This window comes from Podarcis vaucheri (genome assembly GCF_965113315.1).
Source record: "Podarcis vaucheri genome assembly, chromosome: 7".
Taxonomy (NCBI): domain Eukaryota; kingdom Metazoa; phylum Chordata; class Lepidosauria; order Squamata; family Lacertidae; genus Podarcis; species Podarcis vaucheri.
In genome coordinates, this window is record NC_138765.1 from 5048372 (window position 1) to 5075011 (window position 26640).

General features: G+C 44.3%; 2 protein-coding genes across 3 annotated transcripts in view; both read left to right on the top strand.

Annotated features, from left to right (window-relative positions):
* The window catches only part of PPP1R13L (protein phosphatase 1 regulatory subunit 13 like), a 226349-nt gene that overhangs the window by 70861 nt on the left and 128848 nt on the right, over nt 1-26640 (top strand). Inside the window, exon 14 of one of the 2 annotated variants that reach the window (XR_014221718.1) lies at nt 19334-19355. The exons of the other annotated variant lie outside the window; for it this stretch is intronic. The gene's annotated coding sequence lies outside the window, so the exon portion shown is untranslated. Of the gene's footprint in view, nt 1-19333; nt 19356-26640 lie in introns of those variants that run through there. 2 annotated transcript variants of the gene reach the window in all.
* ERCC2 (ERCC excision repair 2, TFIIH core complex helicase subunit) overlaps nt 1-26640 on the top strand; it is a 43072-nt gene that overhangs the window by 2062 nt on the left and 14370 nt on the right. Inside the window, exons 3-13 of the mRNA XM_082231060.1 lie at nt 362-439; nt 2714-2776; nt 3927-4040; nt 4291-4407; nt 15057-15173; nt 16568-16691; nt 17146-17242; nt 19051-19184; nt 19773-19941; nt 20678-20796; nt 26063-26132. Of these exons, the coding sequence (XP_082087186.1) occupies nt 362-439; nt 2714-2776; nt 3927-4040; nt 4291-4407; nt 15057-15173; nt 16568-16691; nt 17146-17242; nt 19051-19184; nt 19773-19941; nt 20678-20796; nt 26063-26132 (1202 nt within the window). The remainder of the gene's footprint in view (nt 1-361; nt 440-2713; nt 2777-3926; nt 4041-4290; nt 4408-15056; nt 15174-16567; nt 16692-17145; nt 17243-19050; nt 19185-19772; nt 19942-20677; nt 20797-26062; nt 26133-26640) is intronic.

Consider the following 26640-nt stretch of genomic DNA (forward strand, 5'->3'; position numbering starts at 1 on the left):
CCACGGATGGTCCGGGAATCAGCGTGTTTTTACATGAGTAGAATGTGTCCTTTTATTTAAAACGCATCTCTGGGATATTTGTGGGGCATAGGAATTCATTCTCCCCCCCCCAATATTGTCCGGCCCCCCACAAGGTCTGAGGGACAGTAGACCAGCCCCCTGCTGAAAAAGTTTGCTGACCCCTGGTCTAGAGTCTAGACTTGATAGCGAAGCTTTTATGTCGCCAGCATCACAACCATCAAATGGAGAACAGCCTGTTTTAAATTGTGTGAATGCATACTTTTTCCACTTTGAGATTTGACGTAAGCAGCATTGCAGTATCGCCGCTAATTCATACCGGCTCTCTCTGTTTCTCCGCTAGGGTCATGGCGTTCTGGAAATGCCATCGGGCACCGGGAAGACAATCTCCCTCCTGTCTCTGATTGTGGCCTACCAACGGGTGAGTCGCCTCATAGAATCATAGAATCATAGAATCATAGAGTTGGAAGAGACCACAAGGGCCATCGAGTCCAACCCCCTGCCAAGCAGGAAACAAGCAGGAAGCCTCGCCTCGGCTTCCGCAAAGGCAGCCTGGCTTACGCCGCTGTCAGCCCCTCATGCAGATAACAACACCTGGTCTACTTTGCAGGGCTGATGTAACGATCGCCGGGAGAACGTGAAACACTTTGAATGCTCCAAAGGGCTTCATGAAGATGAAGTCTTATTCCAGCTGGACTACAGCTCCCTTGATCACCCCAACCTTTGGCCATTTGGGCTGATGGGAGTCCAACACCATTGGGGAGGGGGTGTTGTAAATAAAAACATGCCCTTTTCCCCTTATGGGGTATCCAAGAGCCCATATAGAGTCCTTACATGGGTTCCCTATTGGTAGGAGAAAATAACAGAGGCCAACCAGAGAATATTGAGAAGCAAAGCAGCTAGTAAGCTTGATCTTTATTGATCTGTTGCAACAGGGTGCTCCCCTCACCCGCAGGAGAGAGGAGGGACCCAGAAAAATGGTGCGCAAGGCCTTATAAAGACTTTTGAAATTTCCACCCTGTAGATCAAGACCACCCCCAGAAACATCACGCATACATCACAGAAGGGGTGTAACCTAAGACCACCCCTCAGATACATCCCACCTACATCACAGAAATTTTAATGTTGTATTTCTCCTGTCACAGTTTATCTCCTGTCTGGCAAGTTACTTGATTGGATTGCCTGGGGAGCCTGGCCATTCTTTTGTAGTGGTAAAATACTTATTTCCTGGGCCAGGTCACAGACTCACACCTTATTCAAACAGACATATCCCCGAGACAGGATCTGTGAGGAAAGAGACAATGGGGAGGCTTTTCCAGTTTAACCTTGCAGAGAAAGGATTTGGTCAGTTTAGGAATCAAAATGGTTCCAGGTTGGTCTTCCTGTGTTGATCTATGTATGTGGTTATGAACATTACCATATATCTAAGACCATAAAATTCCTATCACAGGGGGCAGCGGTTCTGCAGCCTTCCATTATTAGTACTTTGTCTGCAGAAACATCAATAAGAGAGCCAGTGGTTAGAGTATTGGACTAGGACCTGGGAAAGACCAGGGTTTGAATCCCCACTTGGCCATGAAGCTTGCTTGGGTTGATCACTGCCTCTCAGTCTTCTTCTTGTTTAGTCGTTTAGTCCTGTCCGACTCTTCGTGACCCCATGGACCAGAGCACGCCAGGCACTCCTGTTTTCCACTGCCTCCCGCAGTTTGGTCTAGCCTAGCTCAAGTGTTTTTGAATTCTGGTGCTGGAGGAGACTCTTGAGAGCCCCATGTACTGCAAGAAGATCAAACCTCTCCATTCTGAAGGAAATCAGCCCTGAGTGCTCACTGGAAGGACAGATCCTGAAGCTGAGGCTCCAAGACTTTGGCCACCACATGAGAAGAGAAGACTCCCTGGAAAAGACCCTGATGTTGGGAAAGATGGAGGGCACAAGGAGAAGGGGACGACGGAGGACGAGATGGTGGGACAGTGTTCTCGAAGCGACCAGCATGAGTTTGACCAAACTGCAGGAGGCAGTGGAAGACAGGAGTGCCTGGCTTGCTCTGGTCCAGGGGGCCACGTTTGTCCGCAGACAGTTTTTCCGGGTCATGTGGCCAGCAGCTAAATTTAGTCAATTCCTGTATGGCCTGCCTTGTAACGAAGATGACTTACGTTAAGCCAGTATATTAAAAGCAAGTGTTTTAAAAATGCAAGATAAAATACATTGCTATATATATTTACAAATAAAGCTGTATTCGATAGATGAAAGGATATATGATTTTTGACATGACTGAGAATCGCATAGCGAGGGACGGAGAACTTTAAAGTGTTAAGATCAGAAGGCGGAAAATATGAAAGCAACGAGAAGAGGCAGGAGTGAAGATTTGGAGATATGCTTCAGAGGTCCAGACTATGGGGAGCCCGGAAAAATTAATAATTACAATTTGGACTATAATTTGGTCATTTTTTATTTTAGTTTATTGTTTTTAATTGGATTATCATGCGGATATATTGATTGGCTGTTTTTATGGAAAATCAATAAAAATGATTTTTTAAAAAAGATAAAATATATTGCTTTCTGGACCCCGCCCCCCCCATGTGACTGGCCACTCTTCCGCATCCCCTCCTGCCAATTGGGCACCTCTTTTGGCCGATGTCCACCCACCCACCGAAAAAGCTCTTTCTAAGTAAACCCGTTTTCCCTTTCCCTCCTCAGGCTCATCCCCTGGAAGTGACCAAGCTCATTTACTGCTCCCGAACGGTGCCAGAGATTGAAAAGGTAACTGGGACATGGTTGGGTTTGTTGGAATCCATGATCTGCAGGCAGCTCAGCAAGTTTGCACTTAGAATCTCCACAGCGTGGGAATACAGAACATGAAAGGAATCTGCCCAGAAATAAGGAGACCCAGCAACAAGCAAGTGATTGGCTGAGTTCCTTATATAGGCATGACCTATAACACTGATAGGGACGCGGGTGGCGCTGTGGGTTAAACCACAGAGCCTAGGGCTTGCCGATCAGAAGGTTGGCGGTTCAAATCCCCGCGACGGGGTGAGCTCCCGTTGCTCTGTACCTGCTCCTGCTAACCTAGCAGTTTGAAAGCACGTCAAAGTGCAAATAGATAAATAGGTACCACTCCGGCGGGAAGGTAAGCGGCATTTCCGTGCGCTGCTCTGCTTCGCCAGAAGTGGCTTAGTCCTGCTGGCCACATGACCCAGAAGCTGTACGCCGACTCCCTCGGCCGGTAAAGCGAGATGAGCGCCGCAACCCCAGAGTCAGTCATGACTGGACCTAATGGTCAGGGGTCCCCTTTACCTATAACACTGGTGTGTGTTGGAGACTGTTAGTGTGGTGTGGTTAGTTCTGAGGAGTGCTGAGAGTGAGAAGTTGGAGATTGATGGGAGCTGGAGTCCAGCCCGCGCCTCTGTCCCTGACCCCTCGACTTGCCTCCAGAGGCTCACAGAGAGAGAGAGAGGACCAAGGAGTCATAGAATCATAGAATCCTAGAGTTGGAAGAGACCACAAGGGCCATCGAGTCCAACCCCCTGCCAAGCAGGAAACACCATCAGAGCACTCCTGACATATGGTTGTCAAGCCTCTGCTTAAAGACCTCCAAAGAAGGAGACTCCACCACACTCCTTGGCAGCAAATTCCACTGTCAAACAGCTCTTACTGTCAGGAAGTTCTTCCTAATGTTTAGGTGGAATCTTCTTTCTTGTAGTTTGGATCCATTGCTCCGTGTCCGCTTCTCTGGAGCAGCAGAAAACAACCTTTCTCCCTCCTCTCTGTGACATCCTTTTATATATTTGAACATGGCTATCATATCACCCCTTAACCTCCTCTTCTCCAGGCTAAACATGCCCAGCTCCCTTAGCCGTTCCTCATAAGGCATCATTGAGTCTTTGGCGCGAGTGCTGTGCTTTTCCCCCAGGTCATCGAGGAACTGCGCAAACTCCTGGATTTCCACGAGAAGCAGACAGGAGACAAGCTGCCCTTCCTGGGCTTGGCGCTCAGCTCCAGGAAGAACCTCTGCATCCACCCGGAGGTTTGCCCGTTGTTTTGATTAGCGCCGTTCTTCCCAATGGGCTTACTTGGGAGTCGCCCACGTCGCTGCCTTTCAGGGCGTTCAGACACCTTGGGGTCAGCCCCTCTGTGCTCACCCACATGCCCCTTATCCCAGCTTACCCCCAACCTGGCACCAACTGTGGGTGCTGGAAGTGATGGGAGCTGTAGTCCATCACCCTTGGGGTCTCTGCCAGCTCTACAGTTCTAATAATCGTTATTCCTCCCTGCAGGTGAGCGCCTTTCGCTTCGGGAAGGAGGTGGACGGGAAATGCTTCAGCCTGACTGCTTCCTACGTCCGGGCTCAGCAGCAGCAGGACAGCAGCGTCCCCTCTTGCCGCTTCTTTGAGGTATCGCGATAATAATCGCTGTTTCATTTAGAGTAGGCGCCCCCAACCTTTGGCCCTCCAGATGTTTTGGCCTACAACTCCCATGATCCCTAGCTAACAGGACCAGTGGTTAGGGATGATGGGAATTGTAGTCGAAAACATCTGGAGGGCCAAAGTTTGGGGATGCCAGATTTTTGTTGTTTAGTTGTGTCCGCCCCTTCGTGACCCCCTGGACCAGAGCACGCCAGGCCCTCCTGTCTTCCACTGCCTCACGCAGTTTGGTCAAACCCATGCTGGTAGCTTCGAGAACACTGTCCCACCATCTCGTCCTCTATCGTCCCCTTCTCCTTGGGCCCTCCATCTTTCCCAACATCAGACTTCCGGTTGTGAGCGACGCCATCGCAAGCGGGGATTGCTTCCAGGCGGAGAATCCCGGGTTTTTCGGAGGATTAAGGGGGTCTTTGGGCGCAGTGACCCCCCGAAGTAGTGTCTGGAGGGTGTACAGACACTCAGGCTCCCGCGGAGAGCCAAAACGCAGACCACCCGGCCGCCAGGTAACTCCACGGAGCGAAGAGAGCGGCGGGGAGAGAAGCGGGCTAAGGGGAAGCCATAGCTAACTCCGGAAAACGAAGCCTCGAGCTTGCCGGGGGAGCTCACAATTCTCGAAATTAAGGAACCCGGGCTTAAAACAATTCCAGGACAAACCAGGGGAATTAAGGAAAGCACCGGTGGATTATATTTACTTACGAGACCAGCGCTATCTCCAATCAATTTGTACGCATTGGAGAAGCAAAGTTGCTGAAAGTGAAAGTGTGTCGCCGCTAGCGGCTACAGTTTCTTTCCCCCCTCAAAGCTGCTACAAACTATCTGATACAAACTAACTCTTTGATTGAGAAAGAAGAACTTAAGCTAAAAGGGGGGAACGGAGGGTCAAGAAGAGCTGGAATTCTAAGGTCCTTTTTGGAATTCTGAAAGAGGAAGCTGAAAAGAATAATTGTAACTCCTTTTTTTTTCTTCTCAACAAAAAGGCTGCGTAATAGAGGAAGTGCTTTTGACTCCATTATACGGTCAGTTTTTCGGGCTATTTCCGTTCCTGTCCTTGCCTTGCTCTGCAAAAATCTTTGTTTGGGTGCCTCTTATGTAACCCATTTGGATTTAATTCAAAGTACTGGTCTCTAAATGGCATCAGAGAATTGAGGAACTGGACAGGCTGCTGAAACCCTCATTTTCACTATACCACGGGTTTTTTTTCCTTTCCCTCCCCCTCTTTTTTTGGTAGTCTACCCAGTTAACTTCAGGAATCTAGGACACCCAGTGGCCAGAAGAGTAACTACAGCTAGGTTATATTTTTCTTTTCAATCAGTCTCAATCATCATATGTGTTTTATCTGACTTCTTTGTTTAAAGACTGAACTGGACTGAATAATTTTACAACTACTTTATAAACTTTACAAGGAATAGCCCAACTGGGGTAGAAGGTTATTATATATATACATATCTTTTTTTTTTTCCTTTTTGTTTTTGCTCCTTCAATTTTGGACTGGGGAAAGAGGACTTGAATTTTGAATTCGGAATCCTTTTTTTTTTTTTTTTTTTCTTCTCTTTTTCTTTCCTTCTTATTATTTATATGTATCCATCTGAAATCCTTTACGGCATAACTGGACTATAATTGGAAAAACTACGATATCTAAAGGGACTAGCCTAATTGGTGGCAAGAAGATTTTTTGTTTCTGTTCCGTTCTCTTTTTCTGCTTTTTTCGCCCCCTCTTTTCTCCCTCTTTCCCTTCTCTCTGTGAAACTTTTTGGACGCAATTAGTACTTCACTTGCCATCTGTGCTCCATTTGACTCCCCGGTTGGGAGTCCGAACTAAACCAGGTTTTTACAACTACTTTAAAAGAACTTATACGGACTCTCCAATTGGGGGTAGAGGACTGGTTCTTTCCTGATTCTTTCTGTGACTGGAACTTTGAACTTTGAACTTCTGTACTCCCCTCTATATGGGGTTACACTCTCCCGTGGTATAACCGGAGTATAAACTTTTTCCCTTTCCCCTCCCCTTCTTTCCCCCCTCCCTTCCTTGAAGCTTCCCAGACGAAATTAATTACCCTTCCCCGATTTGGGTGAGGAATTTGGCAACTTTTGGTAAAAAGGTTAATATCGACTCTTCTAACTTAAATTTAGAGGAATTTGGGACTGGGAACTATATTACGAAGGTTGTAAGTGAATAAGGTGGGAACTGACATAAAATTGAATAATACTAGGGGGGTGCTAACCGCCGTTAAAGGCTATACTGGAAGGATGTCTCACGTGCCTAAGAAGGGTGCAGAGGGCGGGACACCAGGAGATAGGAGGGGATCTAAACCAGATGCAGATTTTAAGACAGAAATTTTGAAAATGTTTGCTGAAATTAGACAGAGTGAAAAGAATATGGAGGATAAATTGGAGCATGTGAATACAAGAATAGAACAGGTGGATACGAGAATTGGGAAAATGGACCAAAAGATAGAGGAAACTGTAAAAGAGCTAAGAGGTCAAATTAAAGATATTTCCAAAAGAACACAATCTCTGGAAGAAGGAATGAAAAAAACAAGAGTAGAAATGAAGGAAGTGAAACGGGAGGAAGAAAAACTAAAAGTAGGATTATCGGAAGTCAATAAAACACAAGAAGAATTATGGGACGCAATCGCGATGAATGAATTGAGGCAACGGGAGGTGAATCTTAGGTTGAGAGCAGTCCCTGAAATACAAGGTGAAAACATCAGAGAGAAACTGATAATAGAAATAGCACGATGGTTGGCAATACAAAAAGAAGAAGTAGAAAGATCGGTTCAAAATGCATTCAGAATAAGAACAAGAACAACCAGAATAAAGAAAACGCCGGGAGATTGTTTGATTACCTTTAAAGACAAAGATATGAGAAGCCTAATCCTACAAAAAAATAGAGAAAAAAGGCTAAATATTGATGGGAATTACATAATCATTTTCAAAGATATTCCAGTAAGACTGTTGAAACGAAGAGACCCATATAAGCCATTGGTCCAAATTCTCAAGAAAAACAAGATTGAATTCAAATGGGAGTTCCCTCAGGGGATTTCATTTACCTACAAAAGCAAGAAACATAGACTTATCAACCCGGAGGAAATAAGTAAATTTCAGAGGCGATATAAGGAGTTGATGGTGGAGGAGGAAGAAGAAAGAGGAGCAGTAGGAGGAGTCGATCCACTGGAGAGAAGGTATTGGGCGGAAAAGGAAAGGGAAGACAGAGAACCGGAGGAGGAGGAGGAAGAGGAGGAGGAGGGAGAGGAACAGGAAGAAGCCGGACTATAATCAATTAGATAAATCAATTAGATAAACCAATTAGATAAATAACTTAATTTGGAAAAAGATGGCGCTAAAATTGTGGAATTGGAATATTAACGGAATGAATGACAAGAAAAAACGAAACAAAATTGAACAATGCCTAAAAAAGAAAAATCTTGATATAATCTGCCTCCAAGAAACACACGTGGCAAGGAAGCACAGGAAAATTTTGACTAACAATAGATTAGGAAACGAATTTGTGTCCTCTGATAAAGGGAAAAAGAGAGGGGTTGTATTATATGTAAAAAAGAACATCGAGGCGCAACAAATTTTCAAAGATGAAGAAGGTAGAATAATTGTAATACAGATTAAATGGCAAGGAGAAAAAATAATAATTGTTGGGATATATGCACCTAATGGGAATAAAACTGATTTTTATAAAAACTTGGAAGAGAAATTGTTTGAATACATGGACCAAAAAATGATACTTATGGGGGATATGAATGGGGTGGTCTCGTTGGAAATCGATAGATTTAGAGAAAAAGACGTAAGTAGAGAAGGAAAATTGCCTAAGACTTTCTTTACTATGATAAAAAACTTTAACTTAATTGATATATGGAGACTTCGACATCCGCTGGAGAAGCAATTTACGTTTTATTCGGAACCAAACAAGTCTTTATCAAGAATTGATCAAATCTGGGTTTCCAGTGAGCTAACTCCAAGAATTCGACAGATTGAGATACAACCAAAAACAATATCAGACCACAGCCCAATAAAAATGGAGGTTAAAGGATATGAAGAAAGATCATTCAGATGGCGACTTAATGATTATCTCTTAGCTGATCAGAAGCTTGTTCAGGAGGCTAAGAAAAAATTGATAGACTACTTTACAGATAACATGAATAAAGGCACAAAAACGAGCATAGTTTGGGATGCAAGCAAAGCAGTTATAAGAGGATTCTTTATTCAACAGAATGCGATTAAGAATAAGAACAGGGAGAAAGGGAAGAAGGAGATCTTAAAACAAATAATGGATAATGAAGTAAAATTAATTAAGAACCCAAACAGCTCAAAAATAAAAGAGAATATTAAAGTCCTGCAGGCACAATTTGCAATGATTATTAACAAAGAGGTGGAATGGAACATCAAAAGGCTTCGACAGAAAAACTTTGAATTCGCTAACAAATCCGGCAAATGGCTTGCGTGGCAAATTAAGAAAAGGAAAGAACAAAACACAATTAATAAAATTATCTTAGAGGGAGAAGAAGTTGAGAATCCCAAAGCCATTAGGAAAGGATTTTTGGATTTCTATAAACATTTATATAACAACAGAGAAAAGAATAACACGAAGAAAATAGAAAGATTTTTAAAGGAAAAAGGTGTGAAAAAGATCCCGACAGATAAGAAAGACCGACTGAACGCCCCAATAGTAAATGAGGAAATAATAGAAATAATAAAAGAACTGAAGAAAGGGAAGGCACCAGGACCAGATGGTCTAACATCTAGCTACTACAAAGAACTAAGGCACGCCCTAATAGTACCAATAAAGGAAGTCATGAATAACATACTACAACAACAGGATATCCCCGGAACGTGGAGAGAGGCCTTTATTACACTCATTCCAAAGCAAGATACTGATTTGACACAAGTAAAGAATTATAGGCCAATATCTCTGTTAAACACAGACTACAAGATTTTTGCTGGAATATTAGCAAAGAGATTAAAGAAGATATTGCAAGAAATAATACATGTAGATCAGGCAGGCTTCCTTCCGGGCAGGCAGATGAGAGACAATGTTAGGAACATAATTAATATTTTGGAATATCTGTCTGTAAGGACTGAGAAGCAAGCCTTATTAATGTTTGTGGACGCAGAGAAGGCTTTCGATAATGTATCGTGGGAATTTATGTTAAAAAATTTAGAAATGATGGAAGTGGGGAATGAATTTTACAACGGAATAAGGGCAATTTATTCGGAACAAAGAGCTAAATTGATTGTGAATAATGTATATACAGAAGAGTTTAAGATATCGAAAGGTACCAGACAGGGGTGTCCTCTCTCGCCGTTACTATTTATAACAGTCCTGGAAGTCCTTCTGGGTTCAGTAAGGAACAACGACAAAATAAAGGGGGTTACAGTCGGCAAAAATGAATACAAGATCAAAGCCTTTGCGGATGACATAGTAATAACGATTGAAGAACCAAAAAACAGCTTAAATGAGGTACTGAAGGAAATAGAAGAGTTTGGCAAAGTGGCTGGATTTACTCTAAATAAGAAAAAAACAAAACTAATGGCTAAGAATACTGATCTGACTCTGGTGGATGAGTTGCAACGAGAATCAGGAATTGATGTGGCCAAAAAAGTAAAGTATTTGGGAATATGGTTGACCCCCAAAAATATTGATTTATATCAGAATAATTATACTCAGGTGTGGAACGGAATAAAGAAAGATTTAGAAACCTGGGGTAGAATGAAACTGTCCTTTTGGGGCAGAATATCAGCGGTCAAAATGTCTGTGCTCCCAAAGATGATATTTCTGTTCCAGATGATCCCTATAATCAGGGGAATAAGTGTATTTAAAGAGTGGCAAAGAACGCTCTCGAGATATATCTGGCAGGGCAAGAAGCCAAGGATACAATTTAAGCTGTTGACAGACGCCAAAGAAAGAGGCGGTTTTGCCCTGCCAGATCTAAAACTCTATTACGAGGCGTCCTGTCTTTGCTGGCTAAAGGAGTGGATAAAATTAAATAATAATAAATTGTTAGATCTAGAGGGCCATGATAATAGATCGGGATGGCACGCCTATTTATGGCGGGAGAAGAAGAAAATCCACCAAAGTTTCACTAATCATGTTATCAGGGGCTCTATAATAGAAGTTTGGGACAGGTACAAAAATATTCTGGAATTTAAAACTCCGCATTGGTTGTCTCCACTAGAGGTAATGTCGGTAAAAAAAACGAATATGAGATCAAATTGGATAACTTATGGTGAATTGGTAGTGAAAGAGGGGGAGAAATGGAAATTTAAGCCATATGAACAAGTGAAGGATCAGGTCTATGATTGGTTACATTATTTTCAGGCAAATGCAATGTTTAACAAGGATCTAAAAGAAAGGGGATATATGGAAAAAGCGTCTAAATTTCAATTAGATATAATTGACAATGATGTTAAGATAATTTCGAAAATGTACAAAATACTTTTAGAATGGCAAACAAAGGATGAGGAAATCAAGTCGGTCATGATTAAGTGGGCCAGAGATCTTGGTCACAGCATACAACTAGAGGATTGGGAAAAGGTATGGAACGAAAATATGAAATTTACTGCATGTACAGCACTGAAAGAAAATATAATGAAGATGGTGTACAGGTGGTATATCACACCGGCAAAGTTGTCAAAAATGTATAAGACATGTAACAAGTGCTGGAAATGCAAAGAAAAAGAGGGATCTCTCTTCCATATGTGGTGGGATTGTAGGAAGGTGAGGGGCTTCTGGGAATCGATTTATTGTGAATTGAAAAAGATCTTTAAATATTCGTTTGTTAAGAAGCCAGAGTCCTTCCTACTAGGTATAACAGGAAGAGAGATAAAAAGACGGGACTATAAATTGTTCCAATATGCTGCGACAGCGGCAAGAATACTGATGGCCCAGAGGTGGAGACAGGAGGAAATGCCGACTCTGAGCGATTGGAGGATGAAACTTATAGATTACGCGGAATTAGACAAATTGACTGGAAGAATAAGATATCAAAAAGATCAAAAATTCACTGAGGACTGGGGGAAGTTTGCGGCATATCTGGAAACTATATGTGATCAACAAACAACGCTAGTGGGGTTCAAAGAGACTTTGTAATACGGTAAGGAATATTGCAAGATAGGAATAGAGAAGTGTAAACTAATGGTAAACTAGCAATACTATATAGGAAAATGCGAGAAAATAAGAACAATGGATGATTGTGGGAGGTGCTGGTGGAAGCTCAAAAAGTGTAAATATGTAATTATGTTGTAATCAATATAAGTAAATGGAAAACTGAATAAAAATCTAACTGCAAAAAAAAAAAAGAGAACACTGTCCCACCATCTTGTCCTCCGTCGTCCCCTTCTCCTTGTGCCCTCCATCTTCCCCAACATCAGGGTCTTTTCCAGGGAGTCTTCTCTTCTCATGAGGTGGCCAAAGTCTTGGAGCCTCAGCTTCAGGATCTGTCCTTCCAGGGAGCACTCAGGGCTGATTTCCTTCAGAATGGAGAGGTTTGATCTTCTTGCAGTCCATGGGACTCTCAAGAGTCTCCTCCAGCACCAGAATTCAAAAGCATCCATTCTTCGGCGAAAACTGTCACTACTGGGAAAACCATAGCTTTAAGTATGCCTGATATAACAACAACAACAACAACAATAATACCTTTATTGTCAATGTACAACCTGTGTACAGTGAAATTAACCGAGCTTCTCTCCCCACCCCAAACACCCAATCTCATTGCACTCTGTGCTTGTCACACAACACACCCACCCCGAAAGTCAATTGCACTATATTCTTTTCTGTTCAGCAGCCTAACAGCCCACGGATAGAAACTGTTTTTTAGCCTGTTGGTATGACTGATTATGGGACGCGGGTGGCGCTGTGGGTTAAACCACAGAGCCTAGGACTTGCCGATCAGAAGGTTTGTGGTTCGAATCCCCGCGACGGGGTGAGCTCCTGTTGCTTGGTCCCTGCTCCTGCCAACCTAGCAGTTCAAAAGCACGTTAAAGTGCAAGTAGATAAATAGGTACCACTCCGGCGTTTCCATGCTTCTCTGGTTCACCAGAAGCGGCTTAGTCATGCTGGCCACATGACCTGGAAGCTGTACGCCGGCTCTCTCGGCCTGAAAACGAGATGAGCGCCGCAACCCCAGAGTCAACTTTGTCTGGATTTAACTGTCCAGTTGTCCCTTTACCTATTAGATCCATCATAACTTATTTACACTGTTGAATTTATCTCAACACTGCCAGTGTTTTCAGCTGTACACAGTTGTATCAATACACATTTTCCAATTTTCTCTAGACGTATGTGTGACGTTAACATATATGAGAGAGTGCTGGAGGAGAAATAGTTAAACAGGTTGCACAGTCAGGACCCAGGGGGCTGGAGTGAGTGAGACTATAAAACAAGTTCTGGGAGGAGTTTGTTGGGAGTTCATAGAATCATAGAATCCTAGAGTTGGAAGAGACCACAAGGGCCATCGAGTCCAACCCCCTGCCAAGCAGGAAACACCATCAGAGCACTCCTGACATATGGTTGTCAAGCCTCTGCTTAAAGACCTCCAAAGGAGGAGACTCCACCACACTCCTTGGCAGCAAATTCCACTGTCAAACAGCTCTTACTGTCAGGAAGTTCTTCCTAATGTTTAGGTGGAAACTTCTTTCTTGTAGTTTGGATCCATTGCTCCATGTCCGCTTCTCTGGAGCAGCAGAAAACAACTTTTCTCCCTCCTCTGTGTGACATCCTTTTATATATTTGAACATGGCTATCATATCACCCCTTAACCTCCTCTTCTCCAGGCTAAACATGCCCAGCTCCCTTAGCCGTTCCTCATAAGGCATCATTTCCAGGCCTTTGACCATTTTGGTTGCCCTCCTCTGGACACGTTCCAGTTTGTCAGTGTCCTTCTTGAACTGTGGTGCCCAGAACTGGACACAGTACTCCAGGTGAGGTCTGACCAGAGCAGAATACAGTGGCACTATTACTTCCCTTGATCTAGATGCTATACTCCTATTGATGCAGCCCAGAATTGCATTGGCTTTTTTAGCTGCCGCGTCACACTGTTGGCTCATGTCAAGTTTGTGGTCAACCAAGACTCCTAGATCCTTTTCACATGTACTGCTCTCAAGCCAGGTGTCACCCATCTTGTATTTGTGCCTCTCATTTTTTTTGCCCAAGTGCAATACTTTACATTTCTCCCTGTTAAAATTCATCTTGTTTGTTGGTGGAGTTGTTGGTGGGGAGTTGGTTGGTTTTAGTGGGTTGGCTGGTTGGGAAAGGCAGTTGGTAATAGAGAGACACTTAGGGCTGTGGGTTCTTGAGTGTGGGGAGGTAGAAGAGATAGAGAGAGAGGAAAATAAGACTAAGAAAGTAAAGAGCAACAACGTTTGGATTGCCGCAAAAGTTTGATTGTGTCTGAAATAAAATACACTCTTCTTTATTAATTGAGAAGCTGACTGAGACTGAAGTGATTTTACCACGGAGGGCCTGGTTGGTGGCAGCGGATTAGTGGTGTACGGGTCAATAGTCCGTGAGACGACCGGGGGCTCCGGGGCACAGGATGTTGGACATAATATTATGTTTGCTGACTGGGAACAGTTATGGACCACAGGTATGAAGTTTACGGCATGTAATGCCTTAAGAGAGAATATTATGAAAATGATATACAGGTGGTACATGACCCCAGTCAAGCTCGCAAAAATCTATCATTTGCCCGATAATAAATGTTGGAAATGTAAAGAAACGGAAGGTACATTCTTTCACCTTTGGTGGACATGCCCAAGGATTAAGGCTTTCTGGGAAATGATATATAATGAACTGAAAAAGGTATTTAAATATACCTTCCTGAAGAAACCAGAGGCCTTTCTCTTGGGCATTGTCGGCCAATTGGTGCCAAAGAAGGACAGAACTTTTTTTATGTATGCCACAACAGCAGCAAGAATACTCATTGCAAAGTATTGGAAGACACAAGACCTACCCACTCTGGAAGAATGGCAGATGAAGGTGATTGACTACATGGAATTGGCAGAAATGACTGGCAGAATTCGAGATCAGGGAGAAGAGTCGGTGAAAGAAGACTGGAAGAAATTCAAAGACTATTTACAGAAACATTGTAAAATTAATGAATGTTAGAAGGATGTTGGATAGAAACTAAGCGGTTTCCAGCTGTAATGCTTTAAGAGATATGAAAAAAAAGAGGTTTTACAAATGGGTAAAAGTTTAATGGTAAGGATTTGCTGAACTAACAAATCGAACTGGAATACAAAGAAGGGAGGTATGAGGAGGTCCGAGGAAATAAGTGTAAGGAAGTTATGTTATTGAAAATTAATGTGTGTTTTTAACTGTTTTTTTATTTTGTATGTTTATTTTTCTTTTTTCTTGTTATATCTTAAAAACTTTTAATAAATATCTTTTTTTTTAAAAAAAAGAGACGACCGGGGGCTCCGTACGAACGCCACAGTATATTCTTCTTGTTCTCTTATTCTATATGATGGAATCGACATCAACTTTCTAAGCATCTCGTCTTAGAAAATGATGTTTTTAGCAGGTGCCAAAAAGAATAGCTGGCCCGCAAGGCTCCCTTCCAACTCTCTGATTCAAACGGCAGCTCGCCATGTGCTTTTCCCTTCTTTGGCAGGAATTTGATGCCCACGGGCGGCAGGTGCCTCTCCCGTACGGCGTGTACAATCTCGACGACTTGAAGGCCTTCGGTCGCCAGAAAGGATGGTGCCCCTACTTCCTTGCACGATACTCGGTAATGTGGCTGTGATCACCTAGCTGTCTTTTTTTGTCCATAATAGGTAACCAGGTATATTTTGTTTGGTTCCCCTTCCTCTGCCTCCATGTGACTGCCATCATAAATTTCTGGAGGGGGGAAAAAACAGCCCAAATGGCCATGGCATAAAATATAATAAAATTTATACACTGGTTGATTTGAAAAACAAAACAAAACACAAACTAAAAGCAGTTTATGAAAGATAAAACAATAAAATTAAGAAAGATTTGCAGCCCTTCTTTAATACACACAAAAGTTAATAATAATGATAGTAATAGTAGTAGTAGTAGTAGTAATAATAATAATAATAATAATAATAATAATAATAATAATAATTTATTATTTATACCCCGCCCATCTGGCTGAGTTTCTCCAGCCACTCTGGGTGGCTCCCAATCGAGTGCTAAAAACAATACAGCATTAAATATTAAAAACTTCCCTAATAATTCAGTGGTACCTTGGGTTAAGTACTTAATTTGTTCCGGAGGTCTGTTCTTAACCTGAAGCACAACTTTAGCTAATGGGGCTTCCCGCTAGCGCCGTGCCGCCGGAGCACGATTTCTGTTCTCATCCTGAAGCAAAGTTCTTAACCTGAGGCACTATTTCTGGGTTAGCGGAGTCTGTAACCTGAAGTGTATGTAACCTGAAGCGTATGTAACCTGAGGTACCACTCTACTAATAATACTAAAACAGATTAAAAATACTATTCAGCTTCTTAAGAACCTCCTCTTTAATAATAATAATAATAATAATAATAATAATAATAATAATAATAATAATTTATTATTTATACCCCGCCCATTTGGCTGACTTTCGCCAGCCACTCTGGGCGGCTTTATAGATGCCAAGTTGCTGCATCAATAGGAGTATAGCATCTAGATCAAGGGAAGTAATAGTGCCACTGTATTCTGCTCTGGTCAGACCTCACCTGGAGTACTGTGTCCAGTTCTGGGCACCACAGTTCAAGAAGGACACTGACAAACTGGAACGTGTCCAGAGGAGGGCAAACAAAATGGTCAAAGGCCTGGAAACGATGCCTTATGAGGAACGGCTAAGGGAGCTGGGCATGTTTAGCCTGGAGAAGAGGAGGTTAAGGGGTGATATGATAGCCATGTTCAAATATATAAAAGGATGTCACATAGAGGAGGGAGAAAGGTTGTTTTCTGCTGCTCCAGAGAAGCGGACACGGAGCAATGGATCCAAACTACAAGAAAGAAGATTCCACCTAAACATTAGGAAGAACTTCCTGACAGTAAGAGCTGTTGGACAGTGGAATTTGCTGCCTGGGAGTGTGGTGGAGTCTCCTCCTTTGGAGGTCTTTAAGCAGAGGCTTGACAACCATATGTCTGCTGTTTCTCTCCACGCTGGACCAGATCCTTCACGCCAACATCGTGGTGTACAGCTACCACTATCTCCTGGACCCCAAGATCGCTGACCTGGTGTCTAAAGAACTGGCCAAGAAATCCGTCGTCGTCTTTGACGAGGCTCACAATATCGGTACGCAACAGCACTCTTGTCTGCTTTGAACCTCTTGTCTGTTTTGAACATCTGCAAGCACATACCTAGAGTCATAGAATTGTTGAGTTGGGCGGGGACCCCAGGTGCCATCTAGTCCAACCCCCTGCAATGTGGGGGGATAATGCGACTGTCCCTTTAGGGCCAAGCGTAGCAGGGCCTTTCCTGAGCTGACAGGGTGAGGGTGGCGGTTCATGTAGCACACGCAGAGCCTGCGGAACTCACCGCTACATGGTGCCGCGATGGTTATCAGCGCAGGGTGTGTTAAAATTCGAGGAGGCGTTGTGGGAAGAAGATTCTCTCACGAAAGGAGGCCTTGCTGCCCCATCCTGACAAGTGCGGTGGCTCAGTTGCTGTGCCGGAAAATTGTCGGTCTGTCTTCACCTGCCTGGAAAGTCACATAGACTGGCCGGCCGGCCTCTTTCTTCTCCCACAGACAACGTCTGCATCGATTCCATGGGTGTCAACATCACGCGCAAGATGCTGGACCGCTGCCAGGGGAACGTGGCCACGCTCCAAGCCAGCATCCAGAAGTGAGTGAGGAGACCCTCTTATTTCCCCATTTTTTTTAATTAAATTTTCTGTTTTACAATTTAGAATGTTCACTTAGACAACCTTAAAATATCAGGGACTTCCCTTCTTCTCTTCACATGGTTCATTTTGCATAGCATAAGTCCCTGCAAGTTGTATATAAACTAAACCATTCAGTATTTCATGATAACTTCCATCAAAACTTACTTACACTGTTGAATTTATCTGGCTCCCGGTGGAGTATTGGGTCAGCTTTAAGGTGCTGGTTTTGACCTTTAAAGCCCTTTGTGGCTTACGGCCCTCGTATTTACGGGACTGCCTCTCCTGGTCTGCCCTGCAGAGGACCTTAAGGTCCATGAACAACCATGGTTTAGAGGTCCCAGGCCCAACGGAAGTCAGACTGTCCTCCACCAGAGCCAGGGCCTTCTCAGTGGTGGCTCCAGTCTGGTGGAATGCTCTGTCCCATGAGACTAGGGTCCTTCAGGATTTAACTTCCTTCCGCAGGGCCTGTAAGACAGAGCTATTCCGCCTGGCCTTCAATTTGAACTTAGCCTGATCTTTTATTCCCCTTCCTTCCCTCCCCCTCCCCTTTTTATGAAGATTACCCGCTCTGGGATCCCACAGCTAATTCTCCCCTGGTCTCCTCGCTGGCCCAAATAGGACTAATTTAGCCAGCTAGCCCTTGTGATCGTCTGATGTTTATTGGATGGCTTTCCCCCCTAAATTGATTTTTGAATTCTTATTGTTATTCACATTTTATACTGTATTTTATGCTGTTTTTGTTGCATCAATTGTTTTAAATTTGTTGTTAGCCACCCTGAGCCCGGTTTTTTGAACTGGGAAGGGCGGGGTATAAATAAAAAAATATTATTATTAAGCTAAATTAAGATAGGACCCTCTTATTTTCCCACCCGGCAGCCTTGACTCAGCAAATACCCATGAGCACAATGTCGAAATCTTGCACTAAGATCAGCCCCTGATTCTATGGGATGTCCCGCATGCATAATTCCAGTTATAGAATTGTTGAGTTGGAAGGGGACCCTAAGGGTCATCTAGCCCAACCCCCCGCAACTCAGGAATCACAGCTTGTTGGGTCATGAAGCGGGTGCGGCAAGGAGCCGCCGTAAAGCCCTGGAAACCCTCCTTGGGGGCAGGGGGAGACCTTTTCCAACCACCCTGGCCTCCTCCATGAGAGCTAGAAACTTGGTCCATTTCTATACTGATAGCTGAAATACCCAGGGAACTGAATTAGGAACTTGGGAAGATGTTTCCTACTGCGTCAGACTGCCACTGGGATCCACGCTGTGGGGGTCGGAGGCGTTCCGTACATGGAGGGGTTCCTTACCCATTTGTTTGTTTGAGGGCCACATCCTGCAGGTCCCCTGCGCCATCCTGGGATTGCGTACATGACCCACAGGTATAATAATAATAATAATAATAATAATAATAATAATAATAATATTCATACCCTGCCTATCTGGCTGAGTTTCCCCAGCCACTCTGGGCGGCTCCCAATCGAGTGTTAAAAACAATACAGCATTAAATATTAAAAACCTCCCTAAACAGGGCTGCCTTCAGATGTCTTTTAAAGATAAGACAGCTCTTATTTCCTTGACATCTGAAAAGAGGGCGTTCCACAGGGCGGGTGCCACCACCAAGAAGGCCCTCTGCCTGGTTCCCTGTAACCTCACTTCTCGCAATGAGGGAACCGTCAGAAGGCCCTCGGAGCTGGACTTCAGTGTCCGGGCAGAACGATGGGGGTGGAGACGCTCCTTCAGGTTTACAACTCCCTTCTCCCTGTTTCCTCAAGGATCAAGGAGACGGACGCTCAGAAGCTGAAGGAGGAATACCGGCGCCTGGTGGAAGGTCTGCGGGAGGCGAACGTCGCCCGCGAAACGGACGTCTATTTGGCCAACCCGGTGCTGCCCGACGAGGTCCTGCAAGGTGCTTGTGCCTCTTTCTGCAGCGGGAGGTGGGGAGCCTGTGGTGGTTGTCCCCCATTTAAGACAAGACTCCAGGCGAGGTGTTGGGACGCGGGTGGCGCTGTGGGTTAAACCACAGAGCCTAGGGCTTGCCGATCAGAAGGTCGGCAGTTCGAATCCCCGCGACGGGGTGAGCTCCCGTTGCTCGGTCCCTGCTCCTGCCAACCTAGCAGTTCAAAAGCATATCAAAGTGCAAGTAGATAAATAGGTACCTCTCTGGTGGGAAGGTAAACGGTGTTTCCGTGAGCTTCTGGTTCGCCAGAAGGGGCTCAGTCATGCTGGCCACATGACCCGGAAGCTGTACGCCGGCTCCCTCGGCCAATAAAGCGAGATGAGCGCTGCAACCCAAGAGTCGGCCACAACTGGACCTAATGGTCAGGGGTCCCTTTACCTACTCCAGGTTTTATCCAGCATTGACCCATTTCTCATTCTTGAAGAGGGTGGGGAGAGATTTGTTCTGGCTGCCCTGGGGCCTCCTGCCTGCTGGACAGGGCTGCCCCACAAGCGTAACGGCAAAGGTCTGACCTGCCTTTCTGTCCCCTCTTGGCAGAGGCCGTCCCGGGCAACATCCGGACCGCGGAGCACTTTGTGGGCTTCCTGAAACGCTTCCTGGAGTACTTGAAGTCCCGCTTGCGGGTTCACCACGTGGTCCAGGAAAGCCCCCCGTCGTTCCTGAAGGACATCTTCGAGAAAGTCTGCATTGAGCGCAAGCCCCTTCGGTAAGTGGGGGGTCAGGAGGGAGAATCTCCCACCCCCAAAAGCCAACCCCACCCTTCGTACCCTTGCTTGCACCCCAACCTGTGAGTGGCGTTCGACTCCAGGGCAGAGACGGCGGTGTCTTCAGGTTCTGTTTCCAGTTGTTTTACTGACGGTTTGTTAATTCTTTGATACAGTGGTGCCTCGCAAGACGAAAAGAATCCGTTCTGTGAGTCTCTTCGTCTAGCGGTTTTTTCGTCTTGCGAAGCAAGCCCATTGACGGATTAGCGGATTAGCGCTATTAGCGGCTTTTAGCGGTTTATCGGCTTAGCAGATAAGCGGCTTAGCAGCTTATAAAAAAGGGGGGAGGAAGGAAAAAAAACCCCGCAGGAACTCACAAGACATTTTCGTCTTGCGAAGCAAGCCCATAGGAGATTCGTCTTGCGAAGCACCTCCAAAATGGAAAACTCTTTCGTCTAGCAAGTTTTCCGTCTTGCGAGGCATTCGTCTTGCGGGCACCACTGTACGATTTATGTTTCAATGGTGAGGTTCTGCTGTGCTACTATTTATTGTGTGTAAACCACTTTGCCGACAAAGGTCCGTATAGTTAAAGCCATGGTTTTCCCAGTAGTGATGTATGGAAGTGAGAGCTGGACCATCAAGAAGGCTGATTCCCCATCACTGTTTCTTCACACAAACCTTCTCCCCCGAAGGCAACCCCTGCCTTCCTGCAAACTCGGGCTTTCCTTCCTTTTGCAGATTCTGTGCAGAGCGCCTCCGCTCCCTTCTTCGAACACTGGAAATCGCCGACATCTCTGATTTCTCTCCCATCACGCTGATTTCCAATTTTGCCACCCTGGTCAGCACTTACTCCAAAGGTAAGGGAGACTTTCTGCGTCTGATAGGGTAGTTCGCGCCTTTGAAAAGCAAAACCCTTAGCTCTCTGGCAGTGGCTGCGTCTGAAAAGTTCAAATAGCAGCAGAGGTAACAACTGATTTGTGCAAGGCTTATGTTCCAGACCCTTGTGGACGTCAGTGGGGCCTGTGTAAGCCCCCTTTTGTGACTTTTTGGGTCACTTCCGGGTTTGGTGCATGTCTGCCAAATTGGTACACAAATCAGCGGAGAAAGCCTTCGATAATGTCACCTGGGACTTCATGTTGAGAAATTTAGAAATTATGGAAGTGGGTCAAGAATTCTGGAATGGGATAAAAGCAATATATACAGAACAGAAAGCGAAGTTGATAATAAACAATGCCATAACAGAAGATATAAAAATATCTAAAGGGACAAGACAGGGATGCCCGCTTTCGCCGCTGCTCTTTATAGTGGTGTTGGAGGTTCTGTTAAACGCAATAAGGCAAAACAAACAAATTAAGGGAATATCATTAGGTTCAAACGAATACAAAGTTAAAGCATATGCTGATGACGTGGTATTAACGGTAGAAGATCCTATAGACAGCTTAAAGGGAATTCTGGAGGAGATGGAGGAATTTGGGAAGTTAGCTGGATTTAAATTAAATAAGAATAAGACAAAGATGATTGTTAAAAACCTAGACCAAGATAAGATAGAATTACTACAGGAACAAACAGGAATTGAAGTAGTCAAAAAGGTTAAATATTTAGGACTCTGGCTTACCAATAAGAATATTGACTTATACCAAAATAATTACATCCCGGTGTGGAATGAAATTAAGAAAAATCTGGAGATTTGGGCAAGGATGAAATTATCATTCTGGGGTAGAATATCCATGGTCAAAATGATGGTACTCCCCAAAATGCTCTTTCTATTCCAAACAATTCCGATAATAAAGGGCACAAAAAACTTTAAAGAATGGCAAAGGGTGATTTCTAGATTTGTCTGGGAAGGAAAGAAGCCCAGAATTAAGTTTAAGATATTAACAGATATTACTGAAAGAGGGGGCTTCGCCCTACCAGACATGAGACTGTACTACGAGGCGGCATGCCTTTGTTGGATTAAAGAGTGGATAAAGTTGGAGGATACAGAGCTATTGGATTTAGAAGGTTATAAGAACAAATTTGGATGGCATGCCTATTTGTGGAGAGATAAGATAAAAGCACATAAGGGATTTTGTAGCCATATCTTTAAGGGACCTTTGATAGAAGTTTGGAATAGATATAAGAACATACTGGAACCAAAAACCCCACACTGGTTATCACCAGTGGAGTTGATAAGTGTAAAGAAAGTCAATATGGGGAAAAAATGGGGTAGGTACGAAGAAATGGTATTGAAGGAAGGAGGGAAGTGGAAAATTAAACCATATGACCAGGTAAAAAGATATACATACGATTGGCTGAGTTACTATCAGATAAATGAAATATTTAAAAAAGAAGTGAAAGAGAGGGGATATGATGAAAAGACATCGAAATTTCAGAGAGAGATAATAAACTGTGATCGGAAAAATCTGTCAAGTATGTATAAAATACTGTTAGAATGGAACATGAAAGATGAGAAAGTTAAAAAAGTGATGACTCAATGGGCAAAGGACCTTGGATATGATATTCAATTGGAGAATTGGGAAAAATTGTGGAGAGTGAATATAAAATTTACAGCATGTGTACTGCTAAGGGAGAATATGTTTAAAATGTTATATAGGTGGTATATAACACCCGTTAAACTAGCCAAGATGTATAAAACAGATAACAAATGTTGGAAATGCAGACAAAAAGAAGGGACGTTCTATCACCAATGGTGGGAATGTGGGAAGGTTAAAAGCTTCTGGGACGAAGTCTACAATGAAATCAAAAAGATATTAAGCTACACATTTGTAAAGAAACCCGAAGCTTTTCTATTAGGTATGGTGGGAAAAGACATTAAAAGAAAGGATTGTAAAATCTTCCAGTATGCGGTAACAGCTGCTAGAATCGTGGTGGCGCAGAAGTGGAAGCAGGAAGAAGGCCCAACGATAACAGAGTGGAGATTAAAATTAACGGAATATGCGGAGTTAGATAAATTAACAGGGAAAATTAGATATATGAAGGATCAAAAATTTATAGATGACTGGGGAAAATTTGCGGACTATCTGGAGAACAAATGTTTAGTAAATACAACGCTAGTAGGATTTAAAGAGGCACTGTAAAACACCAAGAAGTATTGCTTATGGAAAACAATGTTTGAAAGATGGTATTAATGGCAGTACGAAAGAATGGAATGCGCTATAAAGAGAGAAATACGAATGAATGTCAAGGACGTTGAAGGAAGTCCAAAAGTATGAGATGTATGAAACACGGATTTAATGTATATATATGGAAAGACTAATAAAATCTTTTAAAAATGCAAAAAAAAAAAAAAAAAAAAATCAGCTGTGGCCTGTAGACTGTTAACAGAGAAATCTGAGGGGCTGCCTTGGAGAAAAAAACAAGGACACCAGCCAGGAATACCAGAGCAAAACAGCAGCCAGTAGGCTTGGTCTTGATTGAAGACTGTCGTGACAGGACTCCCACCTGCCACAAGGTGGAACAAGATGGAAGCCCCAAACAAAAGAGCCCCCAAATTAGCTGCTAATCCCCATGTTACACCCCCCCAAACTACATCACTCATACATCATGAAAGGGGAGGTCTGGTGGCCGTAATCTGAGCATCCTGGATCCTGCCCCATGGTCCCCCTTGCCCTCCACCAACACCCATCAAGTGAAGCAAAAGAGATCTTTACATTTCCCTGTTTCCCAGCCAAGTTCATCACACCCTTTTGTCTTCATCTGGGTTTGTTATTTCTGGAATGGCTACCTGTCTGGCACTCAGGTATCAGGAGGCCAGGAATTATCACTCCGGCAGAGGGGCTGCTGAGGAGCTGAGCTCACATGTCTATATGAATTTCTAAAGTTTCCCCAGTGAGCCAGTACAGAGATACATTGATCAGTGAATTCTTACATTTGGTATCGTGCAGCAAAGGCCCTTTGAATAGATAGGAAGAAACTGTGATGAAGGGTTTTGTGGGGCCAAATCACAGAAGTCACAAAAGTGATTGTGCTGATTTTGGTAGTGGGCTGCATGTGCATGATATCTACTGGAGGGGCAACCCCCCCCCAACCTAGACATAAATTCCTGCAACAAGACTAATATTAAAACTTCCATCGACTTTCTAAACATTTGGACAGGCTTGTCTAAACAAATACGTTCTGGACCAGCCACAGCTTTGGGGTCAAGGGCGAGGGATGCCCCACAGAGAGTGCATCGCACTCATCCAGTCTTGAAGTCGCCAGTGCCTGAACTGCTGTGTCCAGGCCTTGAAGCCACCAGGGGGCTCTGCTCTGTGCCACAGCCTGGAGGTGCGCTGGAGCAAAGGACGATGGTGCTCTCATGCACTGAGGACTGCTTCACCATCTCCTCAAGCCGAGAGGAGAAGGGGATGGGCTCCGTGTGTTTTTTGTCTGACGTTGCCACGGCATATAAATACCTCCTAAGTCTCTTAAGTTCTTAGCCCTGAGGATGAGTCAGTCCAGCCGCCTTTAAGAAGCTTAATTCTTCCTCCTCGGCTCTCGGAAGGAAAGCTTTCTGGTGTCCTAGAAGCTTGGGCCTCGACTGGCTTGCAAGCCCAGGGCAAGAAATATTCCAGCCTGCAACGCTTTCTGCATAAATCATAGATCTGGAAGGGACCCCAAGGGTCATCCAGCCCAACCCCAGGAATCACAGCTAACCCTGGAGCGTTAGCCACCCCTGGGTTAGATCTTCAAGCTGCTTCTTCTGCAGAGAAAAGCTTAAAACAAAAATACTGAGTAACATACAGTTTGTAAGAATATGGGAGATAAAACAACAGTTCATTTAAAGTACCGTATTTTTCGCACGATAGGACGCACCGGACGATAGGACGCACTTTGTTTTAGAGGGGGAGAACAAGAAAAAATAAATCTCCCCCTCTCTGCCCAGCGCCCCTTCAGTGAAGCGGCAGGAGGCGCTGCACAGAGAGGGGGAGAACTTTCCCCCTCTTGCTTTCCCGCTCTAAAACAAGGTGCCGTTTAAGGTGCGTTCAGGCAGCTACCTTGGAAGCCTGGAGAGTGAGAGGGGGGGTCGGTGTGCACTGACCCCTCTCGCTTTCCAGGCTTCAGGTTCCTTTCGACCTGCTCTTTGGGGCTGGCGGGGGGAAGCCCACCACCAGCCCCAAAGAGCAGGTCAGGGAGCAGCAGAAAGGCGCAGCGGAGAGGCTCCTGCCATAGCCGCGCGTCACCTCCCCAGCCGGGAGAGGGTCACGGGGCTATCACGTCTTCGCTCCATAGGACGCACACACATTTCCCCTTCATTTTTGAAGGGGGAAAAGTGCGTCCTATAGAGCGAAAAATGCGGTAGGTAAAACGAACATTAAAAATGTCAAGCCCGGAAGCTTGAAATATGTTAGCAAAGTACTGCCTGGCTCTCAAACTTCCCCCCTGTAGTAGTAGTAGTAGTAGTAGTAATAATAATAATAATAATAATAATAATAATAATAATAATAATTTTATTTATACCCCGCCCTCCCCGGCCAGAGCCGGGTTCAGGGCAGCTAACACCAATAAAATCACAGTAAAAAACATAATAGGGAGACAGACCACGGCCGATTTGTGTACCAATTTAAAATACAGGTTAAAATGCAATTTAAAATGCAGCCTCATTTTAATAATAGCCCGTAGATCAAAACCATAAGGGGAGGGGAGCATAAGGGGCAGACTGAGTCCAAACCAAAGGCCAGGCGGAACAGCTCCGTCTTGCAGGCCCTGTGGAAAGATGTCAAGTCCCGCAGGGCCCTAGTCTCTTGTGACAGAGGAACGGCCTTAGGGAGATCAGCATCCTGATTTTGTACATACCTGTATTTTTCACTCCATAAGACGCACCAGACCACAAGACGCACCTAGTTTTTGGAGGAGGAAAATAAGAAAAAAATCTTCTGAATCTCAGAAGCCAGAACAGCAAGAGGGATCGCTGCGCAGCGAAAGCAGCCATCCCTCTTGCTGTTCTGGCTTCTGGGATAGCTGCGCAGCAGCCTGCATTCGCTCCATAAGACACACACACACATTTCCCCTTACTTTTTAGGAGGGAAAAAGTGAGTATTATAGAGCGAAAAATACAGTAATTTTTTGTTGATGGTGTGTGTGTGTGTGTGTGTGTGCTTGTGCCAGATACCCAAACATCTTTGTTTAATTATCCCACCGCAGGTTTTACTATAATCATCGAACCATTTGATGACCGAACTCCCACTATCACCAACCCCATCCTGCACTTCAGGTGAGCAACAAGAGGGCACCCGGGAAATCTAGAGGGCACCCACTTTTTTTGGGGGGGGGGGATCCTTGGGTCCTATTTTTCTCTAAAAAGATGCACGGGGGGGGCAGTGGTCAGTCTTGATGGGCGACAGGTAACCTCAGGAGTCATCTGCCTGTCAGCTGGAAGATCATATTTATTTAATTTATTTATTTCATAAAATTTGTACGCTGCTTGAATATTTCTTTAAAAAAAACACCTCAAAGCAGTTTTTAAAGGCAAGACGGTAAAATGACCATTGAGAAAAACCAATGACAATCATTAAGACTTTCCCAAAGTTAAAATAACAATAGGCTAAGAACAGGTTAAAATTCACACCAGCTTTCTGAATGTTTAGAGTCTCTGAAGCCAGCTCATAAGCCAAAGGGGCAGTCTTACAATCTAAAACACACACACACACACACACACACACACGACACAAGGGAAAGGGATGAGGAGGGTAGAGGAAAGAATCGAACACCAATCATTAGAC